The sequence below is a fragment of the Gracilinanus agilis genome, chromosome 1, assembly GCF_016433145.1.
Source record: "Gracilinanus agilis isolate LMUSP501 chromosome 1, AgileGrace, whole genome shotgun sequence".
Lineage (NCBI taxonomy): Eukaryota > Metazoa > Chordata > Mammalia > Didelphimorphia > Didelphidae > Gracilinanus > Gracilinanus agilis.
This window is the reverse complement of record NC_058130.1, coordinates 61,024,293-61,051,258: the sequence shown is the minus strand read 5'-3', so window position 1 is coordinate 61,051,258 and position 26,966 is coordinate 61,024,293. Positions and strand designations below refer to the sequence as shown.

Below are 26,966 nucleotides of genomic sequence, written 5' to 3'. Positions count from 1 at the left end.
TCTTCACAGCCACCCTGTTAGGTGGATAATTACTAATATTATCCTCATTTTACAAATGAGGAAACTGAGGCAGAGGTAAAATGACTTACCCAGTGTCATACAACTAGTAATGTCTGAAGCGAGATTCCAACTCAGATCTCCCTGACTCCAAGTCCCATACTCTAAACACTTTATCACCTACCTATCCCCTTCTCTGAATAATGTTTTTTTTTAAATGTATAAATACAAAGGATTACAAAGAGAACCAATTATAATGAAATAGTTACCAAAATATGAGTTCACAGACTCCAGGTTAAGAATGTCTGCTATAGAACCAGGAGAACATTGTACACAGAGACTGATACATTATGGCACAATCGAATGTAATGGACTTTTCTACCAGTAGCAATGCAATGACCCAGGACAATCCAGAGGAACTTAGGAGAAAGAACACTATCCACATCCTGAGAAAGAACTGTGGGAGCAGAAATGCAGAAGAAAAACATATGATCAACCACATAGTGCGACAGGAATGTGATTAGAGTTTTGATGTTAAATGATTACTCTTCTGCAAATATAAACATGGAAATAGGTTTTGAACAATGATACACATATAACCCAGTGGAACTGCTTGTCTGCTTTGGAGGGGAGGGGAGAGGAGAAAGCGGGGGTAGATCATGAATCATATAACCATGGAAAAATATTCTAAATAAAAATTAAAAAAAAAAAAAAGAATGTCTGCTATGGAGATGATCCTAGAATGGGCTGGGAGGGAACTTGTTCTCTAAAATCCCTCCAAGACCTGAGATTCCATGTATCATTGGTTCTAGCGAAGGCGGCAGAAAGCTATCAACTCCGACCTCATTTTCCTGGTTCCACATTTAATGCTCTGTCTTCTGTCCCCTCCTGCCTCTTGTGGGGAATGGTTTGCTGGGCTAGATTAAAGTAAATAAGAGCCAGGGAGCCATGTTGGCCAATGAAACTGAGAAGAGTCAGTCAAGCTGGGAAATTTACTCTGCAATAATTTGTCTTGGAGTTCCAAGGGGGACCAGCAGGAGGCAATCTCTAATGAGTTCCAGATGGCCTGGGGCTGGAGTAGGGACTGGGAAATGAGGCTCTCCTTGGGAAAGACATCACCACGGTCCTGGCATGAGTTCTCTGTAAGCCAGGGAAGGATTTATGGCTAGAGGGGGAGGCAGCTGAGAGAGGTTATGGTTGGTAAGTTTATTGGTACTTTTACAACCCAGAAAAAAACACCATAAACTGTTGTCAGAGGGAGAAGGAAGGGAAGAAATTGCTTTTAATCTCCATTTTAATTTGTTTTGGTCTGGACCTGTGATTTCATCAATAGAGGAAACTCCCTATGAAGAAACCCACTCTGCGGAGGCGGTCTTGTAATTTATAGTATTGGAGAATTGCCTGGGACCTTAAGAAGTTAAGAGACTTGCCTGTACTAACCATACAGCCATGCTGATGGAGGCTGTAAAATCCATGTGTAATAATTTGTCCCAGAGTACTCAGAGAGTGCTCAGGAGGCGATCTCAAGGCTGAGTTGGGTGACCTTCTGTTCACTCTCCCATCTTGCCTTTTTTCCACTTCAGATTTTTAAAACTTCGCCTTCACAGGCTGAAGAAATCATAAACATGAGTTAGCCTGCCTCTGTGGTGTTCATTTAGAGAGTGTTTTAAAGTTTTTAAAGCACTTTGCACACATTATTTCATTTGAACCGTATAAGATTCCTCAGAGGTCAATACTACAGTTGTTATTATACCCATTTAATGCATGAAGAAACTGAGGCTGAAAAAGCTTAAGTGACTTGTCCACGGTCATACAACTAGTAAGTGATGCGGAATTTGAATCCAGACCTTTCTAACCCAAGTGTACTACTTTATGCTTGAAGATTAGGAAACAGATGCAAACAGGGAAAGTGAATTGCCCAGTGCCACACAGACAGCTAATGGAAAGGCGAAGATTAAGCCCAGCTTTCAGTGTTCTCTGCCACATGAGGATGAAATGACCTCAGAAGTCTCTCTCAACTCTCCTAGCTTCTAAGTGACTTGACATATACCTCTCAAATGTTAATTTTCTTGTAAAGACTGTTTTTTTAAACCCTTATGTTCCATCTTAGAACCAATACTGTGTATTGGTTTCAAGGCAGAAGAGTGGTAAGGGCTAGATAATTGAGGTTAAATGACTTGCCCAGGGTCATACAGTTAGGAAATGTCTAGGGCCAGATCTGAACCCAAGTCTCCTGTCTCCAGGTCTGGCACTCTATCTACTGTGCTACCTAGTTGCCCCTAGACTTTTTTTTTAAAATGACATGATTATAGCATGTATCAGAGACATGATTTGTTATTAAATGACAACTAAAAGTCACAGTATCATTGAGTTAATAGTGTCTTTATGATGTGTATCCTATTTTAAAAACTAGCTCTGAGGACTAGTGAGACAGTGGAAAGAATACTGGATTTGGAGTCCGGGGATGAGGGTTCAAATCCCACTTTTTGCCATCTATGTACCTTTATGACTTTAGGCAAGTTGTTTACTCTTTCTGGGCCTCAATTCCCTCGTTTGTAAAATGGGGTACTAGATAACTTCAGAGGTTGCTTTCTGTTCTAAACCTACAATCCTATAAATGTTTGGCATGTTTACTTAAGAATAAACCAAGCCAGACATTTGAGGACACGAAGCCTTGGTGGAACATAATCTTCAAAAAACCTATTTGGCCATGTAACATGAGAACACATCACGGAGAACCAGTTAGAAGGTTATCTCCTTTCGGATACCCTGATAAAAGATTTGTGACCACAAGCATTTTTCCATGGGAAAATGTGAGTATGTCAAAATATCAAGTGAGAGAATGGATTCTTAAGAGAAATGAGCAATTGACCCAAGGAACTGTTGGAAGGAACAAAGAGTAACAGTGTAAGGGAATAGAAAGAACTCTATTCTGGAGTTCAGGGGTCATGGTTCGAGTCTCTATGCTGCTATTAACTTGCTATGTGACCTTGGGCCAATCCTGTCCTCTCTCTTGGCATTCATTTACAAAAAAAAGATTTAGATTTCGTAATCACGAAGGTCCCTTCCAGCTCAAAATCCTACAATGATCATCTCCTTGAGTAATCAGAAGAAATGTGGTGTTCTCAGGTGCTTTTGGGTCTAACTTTCTGTTGGTTCTATAAAATGGGGGGACTTGGCAAGGCTTCTGATCCATGAAGAATTGATCAATTGAGGTGCAATAGAAAAAGTCCTGGATGTGGAACCCAGGAGACCCAAGTTCAAATCCTAGTTCTGTGTGATACCAATGAAACTTGGGGCATGCTGTTTCCTCCTTTTGGGACTCAGTTTTTCTCTCTGAAAAATAAGAGGTTGGGACAAGATGTCCTTCAAGGTCACTTCTAAAGCTAAATCCATGCTTCTATACTCTTAGCACCATTTCTCTCCAATTAATATGTGGGAGATGCCTGTAACTCAACTCTTGGTTCTAAACAATGGAGGACAGAGTTGACTCTGGATCCCTTTATGGAAGAAGAAGGAGCGGGTAGGTAAGAAATGGGACATTATTCCATCCCTTCACCCCGAAGGTCTCCAAAGCCAACTTTCCAAAACCTTGGCCCATTTACTCACCTCACAACATCCACAGATGCTGCTCCTGATTTGAAGAAATCAGTGGAGCTTTCAATCTTGGCAACATTGGGCAAAATCCTCTGCCAAGCATCCTGAAAGGTAAGGCCAGACAAGACCACCTCTAACTCTTCAGGTTACAGGGAAGAGGCTAATTGGCCTGGGTGCCCAACTGCTCACATATCAGTATATGTGTGAGCTTTGGTGCACAGGGAGAAGTGAAGAGACTGGTTGGACTGGAATTGAGGGATGGAGTTGAGAAATGGGAAGAAGGAAGATAAGCCTGCTCACATGACTGCCACCCCTTTGGTCTTTGGCACATAGATCTACCCTGGCACTGTTAGTCTTGATCTGCTATTTTCTGGCTTCTCTTACTCCCCCTTCTACACCAATTGCTATAGCTGGGTCAGCCTCTTCACTGTTTTTAGCTATCATGAGGACATGAGAGGGAAATTTCTACCTCTATTCCTTTGTCAGTTCCTGGGGCTCTGGGTCCATGCCCTCATCATTGTACCATGTACCATTGTACCATTGTACCATGCTGGCATTCCTGTCTAACCTACAGTTCCCTTGCAGAGTTTAAAATTAGGGCTTCTTGAGGCCATAACAACAAGCCTGGGCACCTAGTCTAAGGGACAATAATAGAAAAAAGGGGTTCGGGGGGAGGCATTTCTCTTCTCCCAAAGCAAGCACACTGACTCAGGACCTCTTCTTTCCTCTTGAACTTCCACAATAGTCTAACTGTTCTTATCTCCAATCTAGACCTCCAATGCACACCCTTCTTCTGAGGGTATCATGTAATCATGTCACTCTTCTATTTGGGAATGTTTAGTAGTTCTCCATTGTCCACTTAATACAAGTGGAACTCTTCATCCTAATGTTCAAGGACTTCTACAATCTGGTTCTACTCCTTTGCTCAATCTTCTCTTTTTATCTTTTGCTCTATGTTTTTGTCCTTTCTCATTTCACCATCTTGTTCTGTGCCTTTCCTCACACTGTCTCCCATTTTTGGAATAGATTGCATGCCTTCCCGCCCCCCCCCCCAACCTGCATCTGCTGGCATCCCTTCCTTGCTTCAAGGCCCAATTATGGCACAACTCCTCTTTTGATCTTCTTTGATCATCTCCATCACTTCCATTAGCTGAAGGTGACCTTATATTTCCCACACCATTTTTCTTGGACCGTTGAACTACCTCACTGTTCCATCTACCTCCATTTTTGCTTCTTTGTTATCCACCACAATTGCTTCCCATGATTTTTCATTATCTATTTCTAATCTATTAGGTGCCTTTAGACTGTGGGCCCCTTGAAGGCAGATACGGTGCTATTTTTCACCATAATATCCCCAGTACCTAGAACAGTGCTTTGCACCTCATAGGTTCTTAGTAACTTCTAAATTCTATTGAAATGTGGCCCTGTTGCCTGGAAGGAATAAGGCAGGGAGAAACATTCAAATGGGTACAAATTCTCTTCTCACCCGAATGGTCTCTGCAGTGGCCAGTTCCTCTTCAGTCAGCTCCAGGGTAGTACTATCTGCTGATTTGAAGAAGTGAGATGCTGGGATCATTTTGCCATCTTCTAGCTGTATATTTTTCACCACCAGCTATAAAGGGCACAATTCTTATATTTATTTCTCTTATATTTTAATTTGAAACACCTGGTCTTTATTTCCCATTCCTCATCTGATGTACATACATACAAATATCTATATCTATCGATATTACAGTGGATAGTCCTGGGCCTGGAGTCAGGAGGATCTGAGTTTAAATATGGCCCAAGACAGTGATTCCCAAAGTGGGTGTCACCGCCCCCTGGTGGGTGCTGCAGCGATCCAGGGGTGTGGTGATGGCCACAGGTGCATTTATCTTTCCTATTAATTGCTATTAAAATAAAAAAAAATTTCATTTCCAGGGCGCTAAGTAATTTTTTTTCTGGAAAGGAGACAGTAGGCCAAAAAAGTTTGGGAACCACTGGCCTAAGATATTTATTAGTTGTATGACCCTGGGCAAGTCACTTAACCCTATATTTGCCTCAGTTCCTCATTTGTAAAATAGGGACACAATGGAGAAGGATGGCAAACCACTTTGTCCCCATGGACTTTGTCACAGTCAGATATGACTAAATGTCCCTATCTCTTGGCATTTACACCAAGAACTCCCTCCTCATCTCACATCACTTAATCATTTTCCTGCATTGCCTCCTACTTCACTCTAGTTAGTCAACAAACCAATCAATAAACATTAATTAAGCATCTTCTATGTGCAGGGACTGAGGATGAGGTGGCCCTTCTAATCAATGCCAATCACTTTATATACACCCTTGACCAGCTCCCTTCTCCAGAAAATTGTCTCCATTATCATTCCCACCATCTTTAATCTCTTTCTCTGGATTGACTCCTTTGCTGCTATCTATAAACACGCCTATGTCTCCCTCCATCCTTAAAACATCTTCATTTGATTATACCAACCCTGCCAGATATCATTCTCTCTCTCTCCCTCCTCCTCTTTATAGATAAACATCTGGAGCATGCTATCTACCCTAGATGATTCTGCTTCTTCTCCTCTTACTTTCTAATAGCGCCTCTATAATCTTGGTTTCTTATCTTATCATTCAACTGAACCAGCTGTCTCCAAAGTTATCTCTGGAGCTTTTAATTACCAAATCAAATGGCTTTTTCTTAAGCTTCATCTTTCTTGATTTCTCCACAGAATATGACACTGCTGATCACTTTCTTTTCCTATACATGCTCTCCTTTCTTGGCATTCATGATTTGGTTCTTCCCTGATTTTCATCATATCTGAGACATTTTTCTCATTATCCTTAACTGATTCCTTCTCCACGATAGGTACACTAACTGTAGAAGTCCCTCAAGGCTTCATGGGAGTCTTGTCCTGAGACCTCTCATCTTTTTGTCCAAACTATCTTTTTCAATGGTCTCTTCAGCTCCCAAAGGTTTATAACACATTGGACAGCATTTGGAAAGATAGCGCTGTGCTTCATGCTACATGAATGCAGGGACTTGTGATTAGCTGAAAATGCTGAATGCAACACTAAGTAACCTCTCTAAGAGTCTTAGCTTTAGTTGGGAATAGAGACTTTGAGAGAGAACTATACTGAAGCCATGGATGTGTATGAAAAGCTAGCCTTGTCATATCCTTTGATCCCTAGAGCTTATACTCTTTGAGACTTGATGAGAATGAACCTCTCTGGGTGAGGCCATTGTCTTTCTTCTGGTTTGGGCTAAGGTTTATTTGAGTTCATTTACTCTTTTCTCTTCTTTGGGATATTCTAATCTGTTGAGCTTCACGGCTTTCTGTTGGCTATTTTGCTTGGATAAATTGATTTATTTAGTATTCACAATTTGTGAAAGTCGTTTGTGGAACCAGTATTTCATGGGAGGAGACAAGCTAAACTAACCAGAATAAACTGAGGGCTGCCTTCCCCCTTAAGAGCAATCAGAAAAGTCATTTTTATTTTGAATCTATCATATTCCTAAAGATGTTTGTGGGGTGACACATACTGTAGATATTTTCTTTTCTTCTTTTTTTTTAAATCCTTACTTTCCATCTTGGAATCAATACTGTGTATTGACTCCAAGGCAGAAGAGTGGTAAAGGTAGGCAATGGGGGTCAAGTGACTTGCCCAGGGTCACACAGCTGGGAAGTGTCTGAAGCCAGATTTGAACTTAGGACCTCCCGTCTCTAGGCCTGGCTCTCAATCCACTGAGCTACCTAGCTGCCCCCACTGTAGATATTTTCTGCCCCAATATCCCTCTTGAGAACTGGAGGAAAGAATTCCAGCCTCTGTGGTACTAGATCCTGTTTGCCTTTCTCTCCAGCTAGGCTGCAGGTCAAGATGGCACAGCTGACTCCCTACCCTCCACAGAAGTGTGCCAAATTCTAGATCATAACTATCTATGATACATGTGAAGCATAATTATATAGCCCCATGCACATCCCCATCTATCTATCTATCTATCTATCTATCTATCTATCTATCTATCTATCTATCTATCTATCTATCTATCTCTTGCAAGTTCAATTATCATCTCTCTGCATACGATTTCCAGGTCTACACTACCAGTCTCTCTTCCAAGATACTATAACTGCCTTTTGGACATCTCAAACTCAACTTGCCCAAAAGAGAACTCAAAATTTATCTTATCCCTCCCCTATTTCTGTCAAGGGCCTTACAATCCTCTTAGCTGCCCATGCTTGCAACCTTAGAGTCATATTTGTCTCTTCATTCTCCCTTATGTTCTCCACACATGTCCAATCAGTTCCCAAATCTTGCCATTTTAGCCTTTTTTACATCTTTGATTTATGTCATCTTTTCTACACTCACACCTCTACCATCCTAGTACAAACCCTCAATACCTCTTGGCTAAGGCCAGCACTCTATCCACTCTGCCATGTAGTTACCTGTTTTCTTATAACAATCCCATAAAATAAGGAGAGAAAGTATTTGTACTGAAGAAACCTGAGGCCCACAGATTACTTTCCCAGGGTCATATAGTTAGTAGGCGCTGGGTCTAGGATTTAAACACAGGCCTTCTGACTCTTGGATCTATTTCTACAACCCTGATTTCTCTCTCCTTCTCCTTAACTCCCTCCTCTGCATAGCAAGAAGCTGGACATATGGCAGATACCCAACAGAGACTCATGGTAATCCTTGTGCAAATTCTTAGACACATGTGTATGGAGAGCAAATCCTGGATCAAAGGAAGAAAAGCAGCAAATAAAACTACCTACCATTTTGCCATCATTTCCAAAGAGGACAAGTCCCACTTTGGTGACAATGCCTGGCTGACTCGCTCCAGGGATGTCCAGCGTGTCTCCCTCTGGCACAAGACCATTGTCATTAAGGGTTGATCCAAAAAATGTCAGCATCTGAGGGAGAGAATGGATTCAAGGCATGAAGGGTGTGAGCTGTCATTTGAAGTTCTTAGATGGAGAAACAGTTGCCAATGTCACCAAGCTGTCAGTTCAGTTGTGAATATGGGGGATTTGAGATCAAGGGGCAGAAGACAATAGCATTTTCAATACACCTAATGAGGGTATTGGTGTCTCTCTCACCCAGTTTATTTAAAGCAAAGGTAGCCTAGACCTCTCTAGTCCTCCATTTCTAATATACAAGAAGAGAGGATCTTCCCTTGGATCTTAGAGGATCTCTTGGATCTTCTAAGGTCTTTTCCAGCTCTATGTTCTGTGAATTTGAGGTTTGCATTTATGTGTTTGTTTTTTTAATGACAGAGCACTACTGCTTGGTGGAGTCCAGGTTCCTGAATGAATTTCTTTGCTTGTGTGTCCCTGGACAGTCTCACTCATTGGTCTGTGATAGAAACTGCCTGAGGTTATGGTCGTGAAATGTGACAAAGGGGTTGGGGCAGGGATGACTGTATTATAAGGTTAAGGACAACATCTTAACACCTTCTAAGCACACCAGAGCTCAAAGGCAACAATCTCTCTGTGACTCATTATCCACTAGGGATTGAAGGCTGATTGCACTGACCGGATAGAAATCTTAACTTAAAGTCTGAGGTTACAAATATTCCTTGTAGAGAGAGTACCTACCCAAGCCTTGAGGCAGAAGGGATGGAGAAGATAACCTTACTAGGTCAAATAAAAAAACAACTTTGACTTCAATTACCACCTAAATTCTTTTCTTTTAATACTTATTTTTCCAATACTAAGTATTGGTTTCAAGGCAGAAGAGTGGTAAGAGATAGGCAATTAGGGTTAAGTGACTTGCCCAGGGTCACACAGCTAGGAAGTTTATATCTGAGGGCAGATATAAACCCACAACCTCCTGTCTCTAGGCCTGCTCTTTAGCTACTGAGACATGTACTGCCCTGCCTAAATTCTTTTCTTTATTTTTTAATCCTTATCTTCCATCTTAGAATCAATACTGTGGTTCCAAGGCAGAGTGGTAAGGGCTAGGCCTGTTATGGTGAACCTTGTAGAGACTGAGTGCCCCAACCACAACCCTCACGCTCCTGTGAGCTTTAGCCCAGACAGGGGAGGGACTCTCATTGTACTGCTGGGAAGAGGGGTGGGTGAGGTGAACAATGTCTTCAGGCGAGGTGGAGGGGAGCAGTCCCTTCCAGCAGGCATGTTATAGGTTCGCCAACACAGGGTTAGGCAATGGGGATTAAGTGACTTGGCCAGGGTCACACAACTAGGAAGTATCTGAGGCCAGATCAGATGTCTAAATGCTTAAAAAAGAAAGTTGGCCTCTAATTCTATGACCCTAGGTTGGAGCTCCATGAGATAATGTATTCAACCCTTTCGGTCATTTCATTCAAATGGAGTTTTTGTCATTGAATTAACTGTCAGTTGGGCAAAGTTGGTTGGAATGATCAATCAGATGTTCTGGTGTCAATGAACAGATGCTGCTGCCTTGACATTAGGAAATTAAGCACAGATAACCTAATCATTCAAATCTCTATTGGCCAAGACCAGATGTATAGAATTAATGTCAAGGCATGTTCTTTCTATTCCCTGGCCCGGAAGTTTAAGTCACAGCTCTGCCACTGACTCACTGTGCAACCTTGAGTAGAGTGTTTACTTAACCCCTGGAACTCAGTTTCCTCATAGTAAAACAGAGATGATAAAAACTAATGACAATAACTCATATATGTAGTGTTTTACAGTTTATGAAGCACTTTTCTCATAACAACTTATGGAGTAGGCGATGCAATTATTATTATATAAATGGAAAATAAACTCCTTGAGGTCAGGGACTGTGTCACTTTTATAGAACAGAAGGTGCTCAATAAATACTTATTGGTCATTTTGCCAATAAGGAAACTGAAGCTCAGGCAGTCAAAGGGAACTGAGTAGGATCTCAAAGTGGTCCAATTTTGGAGCTGAGATTTGGACCTAGGTGTTTTGGAGTTCTTTCCTGTGCATGAAAAGACCCTATTTTATGAGAGTCCAATGAGACTAATTCCTGTTGCATCCTCCTTGGTTGGCCTGGCACCAGGCATTAATCCACACTGGGCCCAAAATTATCACTGGCTTGCTTCCAAGCTAGACTTGATTCAGATCAGCTATTTGGACTGCCACCCTGGGCTCTGTCCAGTGCTGATGGAGCCCTAGATCTGTTTCTCCTGGATATCTTGCCCTGCCTCCCTAAATTCCTCCTTTTTTGGGGGGGGCGGGATCTGAACCTGACAACTCCCATTAGCTTTAGTCTTATCTAGCTGACTCCTGACCCTTGCTCTCTATTCACCTGTGGGTCCCTTTCCTTTCCCTGGTCTTCTCAACCTGTTGCCATCCATGCAGTGATGTGACACCTAGATTAGATTACAATAATGTATGATGATTGACTCTGAATGAATGAACTATTATCAGCAATGTAAGCATTCAGGACAACTCCAAAGGCTCATGACAACAAAGGCTATCCTCTGAAGGAACTGACAGAGTCTGAATGCAGATTGAAGCCTACCATCCTTCACTTTATTTGCTCCATTTCTCTAGTGTAAGCTATACATATTTTCTTTTATAACGAACATGGAAATAAGGATTGTTTGGTAACACATGTACTATATATCATATTACCTGCTGTCTTGGGGGGAAGTGTAGGAGGGAAAAAGAATTGCAACATGTTAGATAATGACTATTAAATTGAATTGACATGTGGGGAAAAAAAAGAAAGGAGATGAGAAAACAGGGTCAGGATCAAGGACAGGCTCTGCTCTTTCAGGTCCCCCAGTCTCCAATATACCTACCTGCCCATTAGCTTCTGTCCAGGCTCCTGGAACCTTGTCATTTCCTCTAATCCAGTTGTGGATGGCTTCCGCTGGCTGGTCCCAGTTGATCTGTAAGAAAGCATGGTAGTAACAATTCACACCTGAATGAATTTGAAAGATTGTGTATGATCTTCCTTCAAACACTGCTATGAGAAAAGTGGAAAACAAGAATTATGATCTCCATTTTGATAAATGAGGAAACTGAGGTTCAGGGAAGTCAAACTACTTGTCCACAGTCATACAAATAATTAAGTGTCAGAGTCAGATGTGAAGCCAGGTTTTCTGACTCTGGAGCCTACTGCTTTTTCCACCACGTGACCCTGTCTTTTTTAACCTCTTGGGCTCTTAGCTAATCTTTAACCACCCCTAAGAGCTCCTGAGTCAAACCAGAGGTCACCTTCCCAAGGAATCAGAGAATTCTAGATTTGAATTGAAAAATACCTTAGAGGACACTGAGTCCAACTCTCTCATTTTACAGATGAGGAAATTGAGGCACAGAGAAGTTTACATGATGAGGCTTTTCAGGGTTGACTCTTGATTCTCAGGACTTTCTCTGTGTCCTTGAGTATACCCCTTCTCATTATGTTCTTAGCCCCAATATTTTCAGCTTTCTTTTTTATATTGTCTTTTCCCATTAGAATATAAGCTCCTGGAGGGCCAAGATTCTCTTTTTGCTTATATTTGTATTCTCAGTGCTTAGTGCAGCGACAGGTACATATTAATCTTTAATAAATACTTAATGATTTGTTGGTTTCACAGTAAGTGCCTGAAGCTGTATTTGAACTCCGGTCTTCCTGTCTCCAGAAGTCCTAGAACTCCATCTAATGTACCATATAGCTGCTTCTATATGAGGGTTGAAATATCTCCACTCCCTATCCAAACCTTACATACTAAACACAGACATAAGGATATGGTGGACTGAGGGGCTTGGAAGGCAGTTGATGGATGGTCTAGAACAGAAGCCATCCCTCTGTAGCCCAGTTCCTTTAATTAGTCAGTAACTATAGTGCCACTCACAATGTCACTTCAGTCAAGTCATATCAGTTCTCCTCCTTGGGGCCACATTTGCCTTGCCTGAATTTTCTCTGCTGCTTGACACCCCTTACTGAGAATATCCTCCATCCTCTTGCTGGGATAGCCACCTCTCTCCTGTTAACTTCCTATAGAAGCAGAGATCTGACAAAGGATGAGAATGGGTTGGGCACCTTGTAGAAACTAAATCTGTCAATCAACAAACATTTTAAAAGTGCCTACAATGTGCCAGGCTCTGCAATAAGTGCTGGGGGCATAGAGACAAAAGTGAAACAGTCCCTGCCCTCAAGGGACTTCTGGTCTAAAAAGGGAGACAACAGGTACACATAGAAGTCCATAATGAGGGGGCAGCTGGGTGGCTCAGTGGATTGAGAGTCAGGCCTAGAGATGGGAGGTCCTAGGTTCAAATCCAGCCTCAGACACTTCCCAGCTGTGTGACCCTGGGCAAGTCACTTGACCCTCATTGCCCACCCTTACCACTCTTCCACCAAGGAGCCGATACACAGAAGTTAAGGGTTTAAAAAAACCAAACAAAAACAAAAAAACCAAACAAAAAAAAAACCCCAGAAGTACGTAATGAGTATAAACAAACTGAATAGAAGGTCATTTAGAAAGGGAGAAAGAATGCTAGTCACCAAGGGAGATCAGAAAAGACTTTCTGTACATGATGGTGCTTGAACTTAGTCTTAAGGAAAATCAGGGGTTCAGAGAGAAGGAGGTGAGGAAAGAGTATATTCCAAGGAAGAGGCACAGCCGGTGTGGAGATGGGAAATGGAGCATCAGGCATGTGAAAAGGAAATAGGCTCATCTGGTTGGATTTCAGAGAGGAGTAAGATATAATGAAACTAGAATGGTAAATCAGGGTCAGGCTGTGAAAACTTTAAATGACAAACAGAGGGGGTTTAATTTGATTCTAGAGTTAAGAGGAAGCCACGGGAGTCATGTATTTGTGTTTGTGTATGTGTGTGTTTATAGGGAGATGACACGGTAAGGTCTGTGCTTTAGAAAAATCCCTTAGGTGGCTGAGCGGATGGATTCGATGTAGGAGAGGCTTAAGTTTTGGAGACAGATTGGAAGGTATCACAGCAGTCTAAGGCAGGGGTGAGGAGACCGTGAGCTAGAGTGGTATCTGAAGAGTAGCAAAGAGGGACTATATCCAGGAGATGTTAGATCCATTGTCTGATGCGTGCCACTGGTGACAATGGAGGTGTGTGGGGTTCAATACAAACCTATACACTTCTAAAGAGACACGACACTTGCTGTGCCTTGAGGTGTCCTCCTGAAGATGTCACAACAGTGTTATCTGTACACAGAAAGGTCAGGTACAGCTTTTATTGGAGGATGGAAAACAGGGAGACTTCTAGATCTCAAGGGAGAGAGGAGCCTTCCTTTTTCCTCCTACCTCCACTTTGAGGAAAAGAAAAGGAAGACATTCATTTTTTTTAAACACATATTCCATCTTAGAATTGATACAAGTATCATTTCCAAGGCAAAAGAGCAGCAATGGGAGTTAAGTGATTTGCCCAGGGCCATACAGCTAGGAAGTGTCTGAGGCCAGATTTGAACCCATGTTCTCCCATCTCTAGGCCTTGTTTCCAGAATGCATTGAGCCACCTAGCTGCTTCCATTGGAATTTTAAAGTTCTGATCACAACTCAGCCTCCTTCTTCTGTGGAAAAATTTCTATCTCAGTGTGAAGATAGCAGGGGTGCTATTCACAGAAAAATTCAAATTTCAAATTTCAAAATTCAAATTAACTTTCAAAAGGAAATTCAAAAGAAAGAGGTTTTTTCCCCCCTTTGGTGTAGAGAGACAATGTTATAGGCAAATTAAATTTGAGTGGTATTTGCCAATTGCTCTTCTGACCTTACCTTGGCATTTTCCTTCTTCTGTATTCCTTCATATGTTGCCCCCTCTTCAGGTTGACGTATTTTGGGGGCTTTTCCCTCAGCAATTAGTCTTACTGCCTCCACCTGGAGAGAAATAATTGAGGTCACAGTGACTTCATCCTGAGAGTATACATTTGTGGGCAGGAGATGAAGCTAATAGGTTTGCCAGAGACACTCCTAAAGTGTGGCACCAAGAAGGAGGCAAAATAGGCCAGCTGTGGTCTGATTATGGCTGAATACACCAGTTCTATCTTTCTCCCATTTAGGACACTTGGCTTCTAAAGCTCTGTTAATTCAGGGAATTTCTAACAATCTGAGCTATGTAGCAATGGCATGGGAGGCCTCTGATGGGAATAAATTTCCCATTAATAGAGGTATTAAAGTAATGGATGTTGGGGGCAGGATTTCAACACTCAGAGGAAGCTGAACTAAATGGCCTCCGAGGTCCATTTGAACCCTAAGATTTTATGATCCTAGAATATGCAGTGTTACACAATAAACCAGAGAGGCACAAAACAAAGGGCTGTGTGAAGTCCAAAGGGGAATGATTACTGAACAAGGAGGATTAGGGAGGTCTAAGGTTCTGTTAGCTTTTTTTTTTTTTTTTTAAGATCTTTAATAGGTACTTTTAATTTTTTCCCCCTCTGTTAGCTTTTTGAACAATCAGATCACAAGGGCTCTTACTTGGAAAGGAGTTTATATATTAGAAGAATCACTTAGTAACCCCAATCCTTCATACCATGATTCTAAGGACAAATAGCTGGGTCACTTTACCCAGGGATGATGTGGGGCGTAGTAGAAATAGTATTGGTTTTAGAGTCAGAGAACTTGAGCTCAGATAGCACCTCTTATGCTACTGACTGTGTAATTTTGGGAAAGGCACTTAATTTCTCTTAGCCTCAGTTTCTTTATCTGTAAGATGAAGGAACAGGACTACTAGACAGCCAAAATGCCCCCTCTGGCTCTAAATATATCCTTCCATGACTATAACTCCCTCAGTTTACAGGTGAGGAAACTGAGGCCTCTCAGGGTTAAAGTGACTTGCCAAAGACCATGAAATTGGGATTCAAACTCAGGTCCTTTGACTTCAGGTTTATCCTTTCTACCGTACCATGTTGTTTCCAATAATTGTGGTTAGTAGAAATAAAAGTTATGCCAATATCAGAATAGCCTTAAAAGTTTTTACAAGAATATCCTGGGATTCATGGAGCCATAGGATATGCCACAGGAGACAAGACCAATTGCCCATCTCACTATAAATCTTCTATCACTGTTAGTGGTCACCAAGTCAGAGGACTAGCTGGAGTGGATATACATACATACATACATATATATATGTATATATAAAAATAAAATCTCCACAGAATATAGCAGGATGGATGGAGTTTCAGGAGGAGGTTGGCTTTGGAAATTTCCATCTGATGAATGAACTGTGGTATATGGCTACCATAATGGTACATTCTTGTTTTGTAAGCACTTATGAAATGAGAAATTCCGAGAATTGTGGGAAGGCTTATAGGAATTGTCATAGAATGAAACAGATCATGGAAAATAATACATGAACATTAAATGAAGCCCAACACTGTATGATTGTACTGAGCAGTGCTGACCCAAGAGAAGAAATGCTGAAATGCTCCTCCCTCTTGGGTATAGAATGGTACAGATGCTATTAGACGTGAACTGTGTCACTTGATTTTGGTTTACTGTTTTTCTTTGTTTTGTATAGTTAGAAATATCTTGACTCCCTAAAAAACTACCTTACCCAAACTTCCTTTCTGTATTACCTACAATGCTTTTCCTTTTGTCTACCTATGCATGGTCACGTTTTGTGTAAGTTCTGAGGCTCTGCCTCTTTCTTTCTTTTTTTGCTCTTGGGAGTGGGCTGGTTAGTACCTTTTAGTTAGTCTCTTTTGTTGGTTTAATATTAATAAAACTTTATAAAAATATATTATTTAGTTAATGGATATTAATTTTAAAATCCAGTTAGAAAGTAAGACACACTGAGGAGGGGATGGGAAGTGGGGTATATATAGTATTTGGTAATGATGGTTTTACTTTTTAAAGGCTTCCATAAATCTGTTTTTAAAGAAAAGAAATTACCATTCCATTGACTCCTTCAGGGAAAAGGAACCGATTGTAGAGTGAGGTCACAGTGTCATCAGGCAGAACGTCACACTCTTTCTGGAGTAGGATGTCTCCTGTGTCCAAGCCGTCATCTGCCCAGAAGACAGTAAAGCCTCCTTTCTTATCCCCATGGATCAGGGTCCTGGGGTGAGGAAGAACAACAGCTCATTTTAAGCTTTAAAAAATATTTCTTCATATCACTCTGGTCAAGTTGGACAATGTTATTATCCTGATTTTAATAATAAGAAAATAGTGCCTAAAAGAGGGCAACTAGTATGCTGAGGGCTAGAGAGTATGCTATCCACACCAAGAGCTTGGCTAAAAGGATTAGGGATGGCTAACCTTTGGTGGGGGGAACTCGAGAACTTCCATAAAGTTCTTCCATGAAGAGTGGTCATTTAGAAGAGAGATCACACTCATTCTGCTGGGCCCCTAAAGGTAAAACCTGGAGCAATGGATACTTGGTACAACGTGGGCACTTAATAAAATTGTGTCGATTGACCGATGGGTGGAACTTACAGAGAGATAGGTGATTTAGTACAGGCAGGCATGGCTGGGTTGCCATCTGCATCATTGGAGGGAATAACCACATTGAGGAGACCCTCCATCCATTGGAGATCCTGCCAAATGGAGCGATCCCAAAGTGGAATGGGCTGCCTGGAGAAGCAGTCAGTTGCCACTCATGGAAAGTCCTCAAACAGAGGCCGGTTTTTGTCAGTTTAACTAGAGGAGGGATTTTGGTTCGAGTACAAATTAGACTAGGTGGTCACTTTCAACTCCGAGATTTTTTTAATTCTTTGGAAGATATCCTGTAGAGCTAGTAAGTAGCAGGGCTGAGATTTGAACCCGGGTTCTCTCACTTCCAGTTTACTGCCCTTCCAAACTACCTCGTTGTTGGCTCTATCTTCAGTAATTAAAAACTGTAACAAGCGTTTATTTATTAAGTGTCTAGCATTTACTAGGTAGATTCTGGAGGAGATACATAGTATGTACAAGTTATTAACCTTTTCCTTATGGAGCTTGTAGTCTAATAGGGAAATAAATTAACTAGGGCTCAGCTAGGCTTCTCAAAAGGCCAGAGAGGTAGACTTGAAGATTGGAAGCCCTACGTTCAAATTTAGCCTCAGATACTTCCTAGCTATGTGACCCTGGGCAAGTCACTTCATCCCAATTGCCTACATAGATTCTAAGACAGAATGTAAGAGTTTTCAAACCAAAACAAAGATCTAATGAGATAACATTTGAAAGGGATAGTTGGATGGCTCAGTGGGTTGAGAGCCAGGTCTAGAGATGGGAGGTCCTGGGTTCAAATCTGGCCTCAGATCCTTTCTAGCTGTGTGACCCTGGGTAAGTGTAACCTCCATTGTCTAGCCCCTATTGATCTGCCTTGGAACTAATGCAAAGTATTTATTCTAAGATGAAAGGTAAGGGTTTAAAAAAAAAAACCTAATAGATGATACATTAGAAAGGTAAAAGACTGGGGGCAGCTGGGTAGCTTAGTGGATTGAGAGCCAGGCCTAGAGATGGGAGATCCTGGTTTCAAATCTGACCTCAGGCACTTCCCAGCTGTGTGACCCTGGGCAAGTCACTTGACCCCCATTGCGTACCCTTACCACTCTTCTGCCTTGGAGCCAATACACAGTATTGACTCTAAAACGGAAGGTAAGGGTTTAAAAAAAAAAGATAGAAAGGTAAAAGACCAACAATTATAGGAGATCCCAAGGAGAAGGTTGCTACTGATTGGAGGGAGTCAGGGAAACCTTGGAGGAGGTGGCAGCAATTTTGGGCTTTAAAGGATGGATTAGAAACTCAACAGGTCAAAAAGGAGTGCATTTCAGATATACAAAACTGCATGAGCAAAGGCCCAGAAGTGGAGAAGTACAGCATATCTTTGCAGGCCCATCTTACCAATTGATGGCTGAAGCTCCACGATGCCGGGGCAAGAGTGATGGATGGTAGATGATGGAGCCGTGTTCAGGTGCATTGATGACCTCCATGGGGATGAATTGACTGCAGAAGGGCAGGACATTCAACTGGGCTCCCAAAGACTTGTATTGTTCTACCACCTCTGGCAGGGCCTTCCCTTTCAACCTCCACCGAGGAAACTTAAACACTGGTACGTGGTCCTTCTCTGCCTCCAGGGCTGTGGAAGACATCAAGGAATAAAGGCCTTCTCTACCATTTGATTTCCTTCCTTCCTTTTTCTTCCCTTCTATCTTCTTCTTTTCTTCCTCTACTTCTCTTCTCAGGAAGCCCCTCTGTGGCTCGGGACAGATGTAGCCATCCCTGGACCAGCTAAGCACCCATGATGGAGGTACCGAACACAGCATTCCTCCATCATATGTCCATGATCAACATTCCTCTTCTCAGTAGGTGATATATTCAGCCACTGTCCCTAGCCTGGTCTTCTTCCTTGGGGTTTTCTGAATTATCCTTCTACTAACTAAATAATCTATCAGCTTTTCCTTCCATTATGAATTGCCTGTCCGAATCTGCTGCTTGACACCCTTTACCGAGGACACCCTCTATCCTAATGCTGGGATAGCTACTTCTTCCCTGTTTCTTGACTTCTCTGTTGGTAATTACAACGATCCCTTCTACATCTCAACTTTCCCCATTGTGGTTTTGATATATCACCAATGGGCACAAGAAATTAAATGAGAATTTTTGGGGAGTTTAGCAGAAGCCTCAGACAACACATGAAGTCCAGCAGATAAAATAAAAAAGTTTAGAAACTCAGAAATGCATAAAATAGAGGCAACGTCTGCTGATCAAGCGGCAGCTAGAGAGTTTCCTGAAACCCTGAAGAAACTCATTGAAGAGAAAGGCTATGAAGCGGAACAGATATTCAGTGCTGATAAAAGTGCCCTATATTGGAAAAAAAAATACCTCAGAGGACAGCCAACAAGAGAAGTGAGACTCAGGTTGTAAAGCTGCAAGGGACAGGGTGGGGACGATAAACATCCATGAAACAAAAAGAAAAAATTCAGATTTCTTTTCTAGTATCCAGAGAGGGCCAACAATTTTTTCATGGGATTTACATGCCTAACTCTCCCATGATGCAGAAGGGATGCCGGTATTGTTTACCAAGACTGCCTCCTGTTTTATGCCGCTAAATATTTTCCTGGCCGCCTCCCCTCCCCTGCTCGATTTCTTAAATCTTCCAGTCCTGGTTACGGCTGGTCTGCCCCGTTTCTCAGCTGACTGAGGCCTGGTTCTCAAATGATTCTGATCTGTTAGCCCTTCAGATACCACAACTCATTTCCAGACAGCAAACACTGGTTAAGAGCCCACTGTGTGCAGTGCCCCATTCTTGGCTTACCCAGTGGGTCTGCTTTCCCATCCTTATCAGGAATGGTGAATACTCCCACCACCTGGTGGCCTTCCTTCCGGAGTCGGGAATAAACTTCTTGGCCAAACAGGCTCTGACCGATGATGGCTATCCTCATGGTGGTGGCTATAGACCTGGAAGGGTCGAGACACAGAGTTAGGGCCAGGGAGTGTTTGTAAATAGATATTTATTTATATGTGTAACCAGACCCTGACATCTGAATGATTCAATCACTCAGTCAACAAGTACTGATTCAGTGCTCAGCTATGCCAGTGAAAAAATGACTGAACAACATGAGCCAGTCATTCTGCTGAGTAAGTGCTGGGAATGCAAAGAATGGTCCTGGGGGCAGCTGGGTGACTCAACGGTTTGAGAGGCAGACCCAGAGTTAGGAGGTCCTGGGTTCAAATGTAACCTCAGACACTTCCCAGCTGTGTGACCCTGGGCAAGTCACTTAACCCCATTGCCTAGCCCTTAACACTCTTCTACCTTGGAACCAAAACACAGTATTAATTCAAATACGGAAGCTAAGCATTAAAAAAAAAAGGGGGGGATGGTTCCTGCCCTTAATGGAGGAGACTAGATACAAACAACTACATACAAATGGGATACATACAGGGTAAATTAGAGGTAATCTCAGAAGGCTTTATTTAGTCATTTTGTTTTGAAAAAATAGATACTTATCAATAAATACCTAAACAACCAGAATTCATATTCCCAGCAGAGCTCCTCATTAAAAAAATGAAACCAGACTTCTAGTACAGGCCACATTCCACTTTTGTAATGCTGGGTTTTTATTTGTTAGTTTGTTTTTAATAGTAAGCAGGGCACATCATATTTGTATGTGGTCCGGATTTATTGCCTTTTAGCATGGACTTCATTGGCATTGTGGGCATGGTGTATATTGTTGCCCACTCTATATCACTTGCTGAGGCTCTCTGAATTCTTCATCTCCATCGTCCCTTATGCTTCAGCAATACTGAAATCACATTCATATTCCATAATTTGTTTAGTCATTCTTCATTTATTTATTCATTCCATTATTAGGCACATTTTTTCTTTCCAGCTTTTAGGAAATAAGGAAGGAAACATTCATTTAAACACCTAACTATATATATATATATGTATATATATATATAGATATAGATATATTGTTAGGTGTTTAAATGAATGTTTATATATATATATATATACATATATATATATATAAATATAGGCTCCAAGGCAGAAGAGTGGTAAGGGTAGGCAATGGGGGTCAAGTGACTTGCCCAGGGTCACACAGCTGGGAAGTATCTGAGGCCGGATTTGAACCTAGGACCTCCCATCTCTAGGCCTGGCTCTCAATCCACTGAGCTACCCAGCTGCCCCCTTTCCTTTATTTTCAAAAAGGACCGAAGACATGCTTGTGAATTGGAATTGTGAATGAGGCAGAATTGCACAGTTTTCAGCCTTTTCCAGTCACTTTCCAGTCACTGAAGTCCAGTGGTAAGACAGAAGTCAAGATGATTAACAGTGGATGGCCTTGGCATCTTTAATGGCTCACTGAGCTCTAAATACTCTGCAGGACCTACTTCAGCTGCCTTCACGGCCATTGTAACAAATTGTTCATATCCATCCATTCCACCAGGGAGAGTCTTCACATGCTTGGGGTAGACGTCTCTCTAATTCACTGACAGGTCTGAGACCCATTGGTTAACCTCAATCTGGTTTGACCCATCTGCTAAGACAGTTTTACTGGGCTGTTGTACAAGTTGCAGCTTCTTGGAGGCATAGGCGAGAGTTGAGTGCCTCATGGACACCAAGGTGATGGGCAGCCTTGAATTTGAAGCCCTCACACTAGAGGTGCTAGTCCTGCAGAGCACCCCATAAGGCAAACTGACTATTTTTGTATAGGAAAGTCTTTTCTTGCTGGGGGATTTATGTGTTAAATGGCATGAATAATTTAATTATATTTCTTTATTAATTCCAACATGTTTTCCAAAAGAGTTGAACCAACACACAACTTGATTTGTAGTGAAATAGCATGTCTGTCTTTTCATAGCCCAGTCCTGGCAACTGCCTGTGGATTGTGTCCATCTGGATGTCCCATGGGTATCCCTAAGTCAACATCACTAAAATTAAAGTCATTCTACTGTGCTTTAATCCATCCCATCTTCCAAACTGCCTTATTAAGCACTCACTATACACCCAGCACTGTGCTAAGTATGAAAGAAAAGCAAAACCACTGGCCCTGCCATCAAAAAGCTCCCATTCTAGTGGGGAGATTCCATGGAGATAACTACAAACATATACATTAGATGTAGTCTAGAAAGTAAGCTCAGAGGGAAGGCCCTTTGGGGATGGAGGTAAAGAGAGTTAGGCTTCCTGCAGAAGGTGGGTTCTGAGCTGGGTCTTGAAGGAAATCAGGGAAATTAAGAGCCAAAGGTTAGGAGGGAGAACTTTCTAGGCATGGAGTGAGGGGTGAGAAGAGACAGTTAGTAGAAATGCATGCAGTAGGGAAAAGTGATATCCTGTGTGAGGAATAGCAAGTAGATCAATGTAACTAGATCAGAGGGTGTTAAAGATAAGAATGAGTCAGATGATCTAAGAGGTGCCAAAATCTAAGAGATGCCAAAAGAATTAGTTGACCAGTGGAATTGATTGTTGGCTCTGGGAGGGGGTAGAGAAGAGGGGAGGGAAAGAAAATGAATCATGTAAACATGGAAAAATCTTTAAAAATAAATAAATAAATTTAAAACAAAAACAAAAGAAATGATTAATCCTTGAGGTAATGGGGAGCCATTGGACTTTATTGAGTAGAGGAATGAAATGGTCGGAACTGCATTTTAGGAAAATCACTTTAGCATCTGAGGGGAGGATGATTGGAGTTGGGAGAGAGTCATGTCAGGGAGACCAATTAGAAGGCTACTGAAATGGTCTAGGTTAGAGATGAAGAGGACTTGTACAAGTATGGTGTAAGTGGAAAGAGTGGGCAAGAGATGTTGGGAAGGTAAAAACCACAACATTTGAGAACGGAATGGATATATGTGGTGAGTTTAAGTGAAGAGTTGAATAGGATATCAGAGTTGTAATCTTGGGTGATTGGGAAGATGGTAATTATGGGGAATTGGAGAGGAGAGGATTTGGGGGGGGAAGAGAACGAGTTCTCTTTTGAAAATGTTGAGTTTGAGATGTCTATGGGAAATGGGATTTCAAGATGTCTAAGATAAGGAATTGAGATAACAATTAAATCCATAGGAGCTGATGAGATTATAAAGTGAGAGAGAATAGAGGGAAAAGAGAAGAGGTCAAGGACTCAACCTAGGAGGAAAAGCCATCATGAATGAGTATTTCATGGAAGATGATCCAGCAAAAGAGAATAAGAAGTAGGCAGAGAGGAATGAGAACTGGGAGAAAGTAAAGATAGGAAAACCTAGAGAGAAGAGAGTATCCAGGAGAGGGGGATTAACAGGTCAAAGACTGCAGAAAAGTCAAGGAGGGAGTCCTAAAAGCCCAAGTGTAGCTTTAAGCTCCTTTCTTAAGGAATTTAGCTGAGAAGGCGAGAGGAGATATACAAGAATAGATAGCAGGGACGGCTGTAAAATTATGGGGTTTTTAAGGCTAGGGGAGAGATGGATATCTACTCGGAAGGAGCCAGTAAATAGGAAGAGATTGAAGATTAGTGTGAAAGAAGAGATAATAGAAGGGGCAAGCTGCTAGAGAAATGGGATAGGATGGGATCACTAGTGTGTGTAGAGAAGTTTGCCTTGGCAAGAAGAAGGGTCACCTCTTCATGTGAGAGGGGGTCGTGGAGGAGATAGTTGAGGAAAGTTTCTGAAGGATGTGAGATGAGGAAAAGGGTAGAGAAGTCTATGGAGGGATGCAGCTGATGAGTTAGTTTAAGGAACTTCCTTGTGGCAGACAGCTGTGATATTCCATTCTGTGCCTCAGGCATCCAGCACTTTCTTCTGCGGACTCCTTCTCAAACTCACCAGCTCCTGTTCCAAACAGGCTTGAGGCAAGATCCCTTGACAAGCATCTCTGGTGCTTGTCACAGGATGATTTGCATTTACAACCAAGTCCTACCTCCTGCAAGAAATCTTCCATACTGTTTTAAGGCTCATTGATCTCTCCACACTTAATTTCAGGCTACCTTTGATTTTTCTTTAATGACTTTCTGTGTCTGGTCTGTAGGCTTAAATAGACTGCAAACTCCATTAAGATTGGGACCTCTTCTGTCCTTATCTCCCCGTAAACCTTGCTGAGGGTTGGCTACATGGTAATTCGGTTCAATTTTTTTTTTAAACAAATGTTGTTTCTTTTTTATGCCTTTTATTTTTACATCACAGTCATTGTAGAATATTGCTATCACATCTCCACCAAATAGGTCTTCTCTTGTAACAGAAAAACAGTTAAGCAAAAGGAACTGATACGGTCACCATATATAACATAGCATACGACATTCCATACCCACAGCCACCCACCCTCTCCACCAAATGGAGAAAAGTACTTCTTCCTCTTTTTGGGGGTCAAGATTGGTTCTTACAGTTGCTCTACTTCCAGCTTCATTTTAGCCATTTTATAATTGATGTTATCATAGTCCTGAGATAGATGGTTCCCCTTGTTGAACTAACTTTAGTCCATAACAGTTCATAACAGACTTCTCACAATTTTCAAAGACCTCGCATTCCTGCCTGCTTATAGTGCAGTAATAGTCTGTCCTATTTGTATCAGGATGTGGACCGCATCTGTAATTTAATTAAGAAAAGGAACTCTTGGGGTGAAGAAACTCTCTCTGCTAATTCACATTGGCCATCTTAGAGAACTGTTAGCCTCTGTCTCCCAATGAGGGGGTCACTGGTGACTTGTCCAGAATCAAACAACAGGTATGTGTCATCTATGAATCGGTTCTTGAATCCTGGATTTCTTGGCTTAGAGGCCATCCCGATGCCTCTTTGTGTTATAATTATCTGTGTTCATTTCCTCCAGTAAATGTAACCTTCTTTTGGGCAGGGACTGTGCTACCTTCCATCTCTGTATCCCCAGCTCCTAGTTGATCAGTAGGCATTAGCTCTAAGTTGCATTGAAGAAGGGAGCATCCACACCTGGCAGTTCTCTTTATTAATGAAATCACAGGTTCAGTCCTTGTCCCTATGATTCTGGGTCAATGTTCTTTCCATTGTGTCATAATGATTAAAGACTGTCAGGAAGATCCCTAAATATCTCCCCTACCTGTTAGTCATGGTGCCTCAAATTCCACCATTAGAAAGTACTTTCTGGGAGCAACTAGGTGGAGAGAGCCAGGCTTGGAGATAGGAAGTTCAAATGTGTCCTCAGATACTTTCTAGCAGTGTGATCCTAGGCAAGTCACTTAATCCCCATTGCCTAGCCCTTACTGTTCTTCTACCTTGGAATCAATACCAAGTATTGATTCTAAGATAGACGGTAAGGCTTTAAAAAAAAATAAGGAAGTACTTTCCCTTGGTTAAAGATTGACCCCTCCTTGGGTATTCTTTTAACTATCTTAAGAGGAGTAACCTAAAAATTGATCCCATTTCCATTTTATTTTATTCCAACGCTTCATGGTAAATAGTGAAGCTATTCTTATCCCCATTCAACAGATGAGGAAACTGAAGCACATAGAGTTTAAATAACTTGTAAAGTGTTCCTTAAGTTGGGTCCCCCTGAATGTCTAGCCAGCTTCCTTTCCACTGCACTATGATCCTTCTTTCGAGTGTAAATTATTGCCTCTCCTGTGCTTATCAGAGTGACTGGCACACAGTAGCAGCTTTATTAAATTGATTGATTGACAGATTGTTTGAATGAGTTGCCCCTTTCTGTGAAAAGAAGAGGCACAGGAAGGTAAGAAGGTATGAGGTGCTCAGGTTGGGGACAAGTCAATGCAGAAAGAGATGGAGAAAAAAAATAGGGTATAGGCAAAAAAAATATTTTACCCAGTTGTATCTCTACTGCTCAGTGAATAGAGTGCCAGGCTCATCTTCCTGAGTTCAAAATTGGCCTCAGACTCTTCCTTGCTCTGTGATCCTGGACAAATTACTTAACCTTAATTGCCTAGCCCTTACCATTCTTCTTCCTTGAACGGATACTTTAGTATTGGTTCCAAGACAGAAGGTAAGAGTTAATTTAAAAAAAAAAAAAAAAAGAGTGTATACAATAGAGCTGAGCTGGATCCAGAGGTAGGTCAAGATCGGACAGCAACAGAAATGCCTTGGCGAATACTGAAATGCCAGTAAATTCAAAATCTGCCCAAAATTAGGAGTAAAGATATTCCTTGGTAGTTAGTCAGTGCAGGCTGGACTCTAATTAGATAATTACAAAATGGATCATTTAGAAAAGGGACTAGGTGGAAAAAATCAATAGTAAAGACTTTCCCCGAGCATTGGCATGTCGTTTCTGTCTGGTACAGTTGTAGATGTTGGAAGCCCCAGGGTTACATTCAAGAGATTCAAATATGATTAAAAATAATCTGACATCTAAAGAAGCAATTGAAGGATCGCCCAGTGTTTCTAAAGAAGATCATGGCCCACGGAGCAGTTTCATTTGTGCACTCCTAAGCCATGGTGAAGAAAGAATCATGTTTGGCAAGGACGGAGCCCGTGAGTTGAAAAGATTAACAAGTTTCTTTAGAGGGAGTAAGCAAAGAACTCTCTGACAGGAGACACCAAAGCTTTTTTACTTTTCAGGTATGTACACAGGTGGATCATGGCATTTACTGAGACAGACAGGGGCAATGATGATGACATAACATGCCAGAAAATACCTGTTGAGGCAGATTTCTTATACAAATACTCGGCAGCACCTGGCTGCTATTCTTGGAGAAATTCAAAGGATGCTTTGGGGCTCATCCAGACATTTTGCAAAACTAAAACTCCGCTTCAAAGTTTGAGTATGTAAATCCTTACTGGGGTCATTTGGAAGATAGCCACAGAATCTGGATCTTATGCCTTAGACCCTGATTGCCTTTCATGCAAAGAAGCAGGTGCCATGTATTGTGTTTATTCTTATTAAGGAATCACATTTTTTTTCCACTAAGAAAATCCATGCATTTTAATTTCTAGACCAAGCCAGTGAGAGATAGGTCTAAGGACTACATTTCCTTGCTAATTTAAATCTAACACCTTGAGCCTCTTGTGATTCCCAGGTGGAGAAAAGAGGAAAGAGGTGTGAAATACCCATTTTTTCACATTTAATTGAGCCAGTACAGAGCTATCTTAAATTTAGGTAGCTGACGTGGA

General features: G+C 41.6%; 1 protein-coding gene and 1 pseudogene across 1 annotated transcript in view; one reads left to right on the top strand and one right to left on the bottom strand.

Annotated features, from left to right (window-relative positions):
• Window positions 1-26,966, bottom strand: part of ALDH1L1 (aldehyde dehydrogenase 1 family member L1) — an 83,803-nt gene that overhangs the window by 45,534 nt on the left and 11,303 nt on the right. The window contains exons 2-9 of the mRNA XM_044676128.1: window positions 19,723-19,865; window positions 18,309-18,543; window positions 16,377-16,542; window positions 14,259-14,360; window positions 11,336-11,425; window positions 8,355-8,492; window positions 5,081-5,206; window positions 3,607-3,698 (exon numbers count right to left, since the gene is read on the bottom strand). Of these exons, the coding sequence (XP_044532063.1) occupies window positions 3,607-3,698; window positions 5,081-5,206; window positions 8,355-8,492; window positions 11,336-11,425; window positions 14,259-14,360; window positions 16,377-16,542; window positions 18,309-18,543; window positions 19,723-19,849 (1,076 nt within the window). The 5' untranslated portion in view covers window positions 19,850-19,865. The remainder of the gene's footprint in view (window positions 1-3,606; window positions 3,699-5,080; window positions 5,207-8,354; window positions 8,493-11,335; window positions 11,426-14,258; window positions 14,361-16,376; window positions 16,543-18,308; window positions 18,544-19,722; window positions 19,866-26,966) is intronic.
• LOC123247275 lies at window positions 22,748-26,782 on the top strand (annotated as a pseudogene).